General features: G+C 36.7%; 1 protein-coding gene across 1 annotated transcript; it reads left to right on the top strand.

Annotated features, from left to right (window-relative positions):
* Positions 1-855: 855 nt before the first annotated feature.
* Positions 856-7,001, top strand: LOC306878900 (carboxylesterase notum2-like; the record flags this gene model as incomplete). The annotated part of the gene is made up of 11 exons (XM_079431489.1): positions 856-1,169; positions 1,435-1,487; positions 1,897-1,992; positions 2,101-2,161; positions 2,247-2,323; positions 2,401-2,500; positions 3,198-3,386; positions 4,405-4,505; positions 4,614-4,761; positions 4,928-4,975; positions 5,822-7,001. 11 exons carry the CDS (start codon positions 856-858, stop codon positions 6,120-6,122), a joined length of 1,488 nt encoding a protein of 495 aa, XP_079287615.1. The 3' UTR covers positions 6,123-7,001.
* Between the last annotated feature and the right edge of the window lie 527 nt (positions 7,002-7,528).

The raw sequence follows: 7,528 nt of genomic DNA, 5'->3' as shown, positions 1-7,528 counted from the left end.
AGCATCAGTCTATAAGCTGTTGCTTTATGTAAGGCAACCCTGTGAGATCAATCAGCAGATACTTCATAAATCTGTGCACAATTCACTCGCTTCCATTTCTTTAATTTGAGACGATTTTAAATTTTCAGAAGGATTATGTTCATAGGATTATCTCAGAGTTTTCATAGGATTATTATTCAAGTGAGTGAAGAGTTTCTCCCTATTAGAGTAAACAGAGGTCTGCTCCAATGACCTAGAGCCACATGCCATGTAGCTGCAGGGTTATGCAGGTATTTCAACCATGTAGGTGTTTAAATCAAAGTCAAGCCTGGTCTAGGCGAGGAAGGGAGGGCTTGTTGTGAGACTAAGTTAGGTGGGGAGGGGATGTCTTTGAAATATGGTTGGTAGAGCGCATGTTATCTTTTCTCCTCGCCATTAGACGTCCAGGTTTGGTGTGTCATTGGTTGCAGCCCAGAGCTGGCACCAGCTCAAAGGGGATGTTGAGAAATGCAATCCATATGGTGGCACTATAAAATCTAGCACGGACCACAACCAAAGACCAAGATCTGCTCAGGACGCCGACACAGCATCAATTCGAAAACCACCTTTCCTGCAGCGCCTGAGGATTTTTGCTCTCCAAGACGCCCAGGGGACCAGGACCAGTTGCTCTAAGGGGTGAGTGTTGATCACTTAAAGTTGATCACTTCTAATTTCATTGGCATGACAGATTAAGTCATTAAATGAATTCAAAGCAGTGTCTTTTCACAACATGGGCCTTTCATGATAAAAATAAAGGTGTTGCTTTAAATTGTTTTTGGATTTTCATTGCAGACTGTTCCATTTGGCCTTTTTTAGGGAGGTCCTGTCGGATTTGATATGAATATTCTGTGTCATGTTATGTTCCTGCTTCTGCTGGGAGTCATTTCTTGTCAGAACAACAATCGCAATGCCAAGTCGGGTGGAAAATCTGCAAAGAAGCCTAACAGCCAGGCTAAAGAGACAACACAGCTTGGCCCTGAAGATGACCCAAACCCTGCACTAGCAGGTGCTGGCGATTCCAGTAAAGAAACTTACCCTGGAGGTCGTGGCACCGCCCAACAAAGCGCATCTGTCAACAAGCCTGTTGATGAAATGAAGCTGCACCTTCTTAAGAACACATTAGTGACATGCAATGATGGTACTGCCGCTGGGTAAGACACTGCACTGACATCCTCACTGCTGGCCAGAGGTGCATAAACTTAGCAATTTTGGCAACACTTGGCAATTTGTAGTGGAACAAGGTCATGGGTTTGATTCCCAGAAGATACATTAGCTGGTAAAATTTTACTTTGGATAATAGCATTTGCCAAATGCATAAATGTACAAAACTGTAGCAGTGTGGTGTCCTTTGACAGATTTGTAAATGTCCTCATATGGCTGTTCCCTAGACCATCTATATTTATTTGTGGCCCCCAGGTTTTACCTAAAGGAGTTCAAAGGAAGTAAGAGATGGCTGATATTTTTGGAAGGTGAGAATTTAAGTTAATTTTGTCGAGAGAGGTCAGCAGGCTTAAATGTAGTGCTCAGCGTTATTTTGACGGCTGGTCATCTTCTTAGACGTAATTTTTCTTGCTTTTTGGAGCATGTCACATCACGTTTGTTCAACAGTATGTTGATATATACTGTCACTGGTCAGGAAAATTAACATGCAATGTTGAATTAGACATGGCAAAATTAAACAATGCAAGAGGGAAAACAAGGTGTAAACACATCATGCAATGTCTCTCTCTTTATGGAAAGTCTTGCCAAGAGGAAGCAACTTTAAATGGAGGTGGAAAGGCTAGCAAATGTGTGCCAATACAGTCCAAGCTGTGTAGGCTTTTGAAATCTGCTCAAAAGAAGGATAATGTGAGATTAATTCCAATTATTTTCTTTTAGGTGGCTGGTGCTGCTACAACAAAGAGACCTGCGATTCCAGATACAAATCTATCCCCCGCCTTATGAGCTCAGCTGACTGGCCACAGACACGCAAAGGTAGGCTGATATTAACCAGACTCACAGCAACACATCTTGCTTTCTTCTAGCTGTTCTTGCAAGCCATACTTCTGTGAATCTTACTGAAAACACCCTGATTATTCGCAGGAAGTGGTTTACTGTCAACACAAGTTGGTGAAAATCCTCACTGGAATAATGCCAATATTGTGTAAGTATCTGAAAAAATCAAGAGTGATATTTATCTAAGCTTTAGAAATAACATCTGACTTATGTATCTTATCTGATGTGAATAGGTTTGTTCCCTATTGTTCAAGTGATGTGTGGAGTGGTAACAAAGCAGCATCAAAGTCCAAACAGGCAAAAGAAACAGGTACATTTTTCAGAGATAATTATTGTCAGACTATTAACACTTTTTGTTTCCAAAACAAATGATTTATTCCACCACAGAATATGCTTTCATGGGATCTCAGATCATTCGGGAAGTGATCAAAGATCTTGCCCCAAAAGGACTGAAACAAGCCAAAGTTGTGATGTTGGCAGGAACCAGGTGAGATCTCTGGCTATGTTACCAATTTTTTTTAGTTTGGACAAAAATACTTATGATGTTGGTTTGTATCTATTTTTGACATGTTTCTCAAATGATGGGATGCATTTATCATAAAAGAGAGATTACTTAATTAGGTATAATGAGTTTTCCTCAATGACTGGCCTGAAAGAAATGTTCAGATATTTTTTCTGCTATTTGTTTCCACAATCCAAGAGCTATAGCTATTATAAATCCCATAATTAGATTTGAATTCACTCATAAACAAAGACAACATTAGACACTCGTTACACGTGTTGCTGCATATTAAGATAACAATAACAAGACTTATATGAACAATTGAAACAGAGCCATCTGGAGTACCATGAAATCCTATTCCCGTCCATGGACCACCCCTTGAGTTTTACCACAAAACTGACCGAAGCACTATTTCCAGCACATCCTGTTGTCTACCATAAAAATGTTTACTGCAGACTGTAATGCTATAGACAATGACATAATATCTATATATGGCCTGACAAGGAGGCAAAACAAGTTCTGAGGATTCCTCTAAGTTAGCAACATGTTTTGTTGGTTATTCCAAAGCATTTGCTGGAGCCATTTGATATTCAGAACAATATTTGTTGTTCACTGGTTTGACAAACTAGATTTTGGGGGTTGAGGTTATATTTTGGGTAATATTATTTATTCTTTCCTGCAGTGCCGGGGGAACAGGTGTGCTACTGAACATTGATAAGGTGTCCAGTCTTCTGGAGCAGTTGGGGGCTGATGCTCAGGTTCGTGGCCTTGTCGACTCAGGCTGGTTCCTGGAGAGTAAACAGCAAAAAGCTCCTGATTGTCCAGACAGTGCCTCCTGCACCCCTGAGGATGCCATCAAAAAAGGACTTCGGTAAAGTGTACATGCTAATCTCAGTTTACCAGAATGATGAATATGTAGTTTTGGTAAAATTTTATATGTTTCAATATTACACAAATCCATTTTAAATTGATTAATTACATAACAATAACCATAATATCCCTTGTGAAAAATATATATATTTCAGCATACTTTTAAAAGTACAGAAGTAGTACACTTTAAAAGCATGTACTTAAGAGTAAAATTACTTGTTACTAAAATATATTATAGTTTCGATTTATATTAAATGCAATAAGTTGCACTTTTTGACCCACTTAAATAGGATTTCAGTACATATTTATATGTAATTTCATAATTATGTCCACTGTAGTTGAAATATTGTTAAAGTGTACTATACTGACAAGCATTTATGAAATTTCTTTTAATGTCATTTCTATGAAACTTGAATTTAAATATAGCATTTTTGTAATTACACATTTGAAATTATAACATTTATTACATTTAAATGAATTACGCATTTGAAATCCTAATCAAGTACCTTATCTTTGCTTTAATATGGTTAGAGTATCAAAATAAGTACTTTTTATTTTTCTAAAAATAAATATACTTTTTTAAAACATGACAAACGTAAAATGTACTTTAAAGTAACCATTTTAATTTGACATTATTATAAAGTGCACTTTTTTAGAAGTGTACTTAAGTCTGTAAACTAACAAAGTTGCGAACGTCTAGTATTGGCCCTATATTTCATTAATAATATTTCATCTGCAAGTACAGATTTTTAAAAATGTACTTTTTAGATTTGATCTTCACTACAAGTGCACATTCAATACAATAAAGATCACAAGGGATACAAAAAAAAGTTTCAAAACATTGTTTGTGTTTTGTTTCTAAAGCCAGCTTCAATGTTACTATTTCTTATAGGATTTGGTATTTGATTTCATCTTCAGTGTATAACTCATCCTACATATTTTTCCTGCAGACATAAATGAATTCTCAAAATGTGCTGCTTGATGATTATCATTTTTTGGTGATATTATGTCTCTTTTAGGTTGTGGAGTGGTGTTGTTCCAGAAAAGTGCAAGCAGCAGTATAAAAGAGGCGAGGAATGGCAATGCTTTTTTGGACACAAACTGTACTCATACATAACCGGTGAGGGTGTGCCATCTGTTCAATATGAATGAAATAATTTTTACAGAAGTGGTTCATGTTAATAAAATTTACTTCCTTTAAAATAACAGAGGATGTGTCCCTTTTTAGCTCCATTGTTTGTAGTGCAGTGGTTGTTTGATGAGGAACAGTTACGAGTGGAGAACATTTATATGGGCGGCCAATCGCTCTCAGAGCAGCAGTGGACCTACATGCAGAACCTGGGAAAAGAGTTTAAAAACTCTCTCAAAGATGTTACGTGAGTGCATTACTGGCATGTTATACTAGTATACACTACCTAAATATGTCTCCAAAACAGCTAAATAGTTACTAATAGTTGAACAATCACGTCACCATCATGTTATGAAAAGTATTTTTATATGTATATTAATATAATATATATGTCCTGCTGTATGTTGTTTTAGGGCCGTGTTTGCCCCCTCCTGTCTTTCCCACACTTTGATTACCAAAAGGTAAGGACATGCAGGCACCCTGAGACACACTCCTCATGGGTGAGCTCATACGCCTGCATTTGAGCACTCGTCCATCATGATGCATTCTAAGTGTCACCAAAATGCCACCTCATGGTTTCACACTTAATTAATGGCCCACTGTATGAGCTCAGCTGAGAGAGCAGTGGGACAGATGAGGTGAAACACATCCATGGCGAAACACATGATGAGGTCAAACTTACAGCAGAGCTGTAGCTGCTTATAAAGAGACTGATTAGACTACTGCTGATTATATAGCCATTTAGTTAAGAGTTGTTCCTAAAGCAACCTAAAGTGCACTTGTTACAAAGACAGTTGACTTATTATTATTAATTTAATAGTTAATATTCAGTAATGAGCTAACTTTATTAAATGCTAATATGTAATACAGTATATATATATATATATTTTTTTTTTTTTTTTTTCTTTTTTTTTTTTTTTCTTGAAACTTCTGGAATCGCATAAAGAATTGTGATAATTAATTTACCTATATCCACATATAGGTATGTTATGTTCTGTAATTATACTTAATTTCTGACATTTCTTTAAAGGAGAACATTATTTAATAATATGGGGATGCTGAAAATCTTTTAGTCTCTTATGTTTACCAAGGCTGCATTATTTATTTCTGTAACCAAAGATCTTTAACTGGAACACTACACCACATTTTTTTGCATTCTTTCTGCACTTATGCACTTCAACACTTTTTTGAAGTGTTTGAGACTTCCTGTCAGAACCCTCCAAACTAAACCGGACAATTAATGAACATCCATTCAGAAAGTAAAGGTCTATTTTGATTTTGCGCTGCCTAATTTTTCTCTCCTTCAGTAATTGGATGGATTTCCAGATCAAGGGGACGTCACTCTCTCGTGCTCTACAGTGCTGGGACAGAAGTCTTCAGGAGGCTAATAAGAACAGCAAAACGCCTCTAAAGGGCTGTCCCTTTCATCTCATCGATAACTGCCAGTGGCCACAGTGCAACCCAACCTGTCCAGCCCTGATTGACCAGGCCACGCAACAAGAGATGACTCTGCTCCAGGTGCTGGCCAGTATGGGCTTGGACCTGCAAAAGCTCGGCTTGGATGTAAGCGGAGATATTTCGGCCAGCATGGTCAGCAGTGGTGGCTAAATTAGCATTAGCGCCGGTGGTGTTCTCATCGACACAGTTCACCTCATTCACACTTTTTAGAGATTGTTCAGTGGCTTCCTCTCTGGCCACTTCCAGAGAAGGACCTGGGTTTGTCTAGTCAGTGAACACGTCACTGGATTTCAGTACCGACAGTCTGCCTTTACAACCGTGTTCTGGAATGATTTTGTGTTCTCAAGCGAGCGACTCTAGCTAGACACAGTTAATCAATGGTTATCACAACTGCTAATCTAATTCATCACTTCAGTAAGAGAACTGGTGTCTAAATTCAATGCTTTAGCTAAAACTGTCTGACAACATCATAGTGCACCAACAAAATCAAAAAGAGCTCAATTTACTGTTGATAATCAATAAGGACATTTAGAAGGATGTTTGTCTTTCCATCACATTCTGGAGAAAAGTAGTAAGCAGTATAATAACAACAGCTGATTTAAAAAAAATAAAAAGTGACAAGAAACCAGAACATTGCAGTAACCACATTTTCCAAACATCCTGTCACAATACTTACTCTATGTTATATATCTGTATTATTTTTTAGCAAGTGCATGCTGTTTTAGGATATTGTAGTCCATTTTGCAGACAAGAATCATAAAAATTACACACATTGATAATAGTGAATGGATAAATGTGGTATCTGTTTAATTTGGCCTTATATATGAATAAGACATGTGCAGTTACATATTAACAACCATCTGAATGTCCTTAAAAATATATCATAATACAAAAACATCTATTTTAAATATAATTGTCTCACATCCAAATGATTATACTCCTTGCCTATTTTCATGATGTGTAATATCTTTTGACATTTATAGCTGGTTTGACTTATTTTGGACACTAATAAAAGATGAATGAAAGCTTTTTTATGTACAAGATGTTTTAGACACCTGCTATCTCAGTGTGTGTGTGTGTGTGTGTGTGTGTGTGTGTGTGTGTGTGTGTTTGTATACACCTGGTATTCCCCATGTTATGGAGACCAAATGTCTCCCAATAATAGTTTATATACTGGAATTTTATAATGCATATGTAATTTGCAACTAATTTAAATGCACATAAGAAATCCTTCTTTATTGTAATAGCTAACTGTAAAAAAAAAAAAAAAAAAAAAAAAAAAGGTTGAGCCAAGCTTCAGCAGATTTTTGAGTTCTCTCAACTTATTTTTGTAGGAGATTCTCAACCTTTTGTTGTATAAACAAGTTGAGAAAACTCAAAAATCTGCTGAAGCTGGTTGCCTTAAAATTTTAAGTAGGCTCAACTTTCTTTTTTTTACAGTGTAGTAAATACCTAAAAAATGATCTAATTGATATGTTTTTGGTTTTATACAAGTTACCCTAAAATCAGCAAAGTGCTCTTGGGTTTTTCACCATTTGGCATTCCAAAATAATGAA

This window comes from Barbus barbus (assembly GCF_936440315.1).
Source record: "Barbus barbus genome assembly, chromosome: 13".
Lineage (NCBI taxonomy): Eukaryota > Metazoa > Chordata > Actinopteri > Cypriniformes > Cyprinidae > Barbus > Barbus barbus.
The sequence above is the reverse complement of the archived record's forward strand: the minus strand, read 5'-3'. Positions and strand labels throughout refer to the sequence as shown.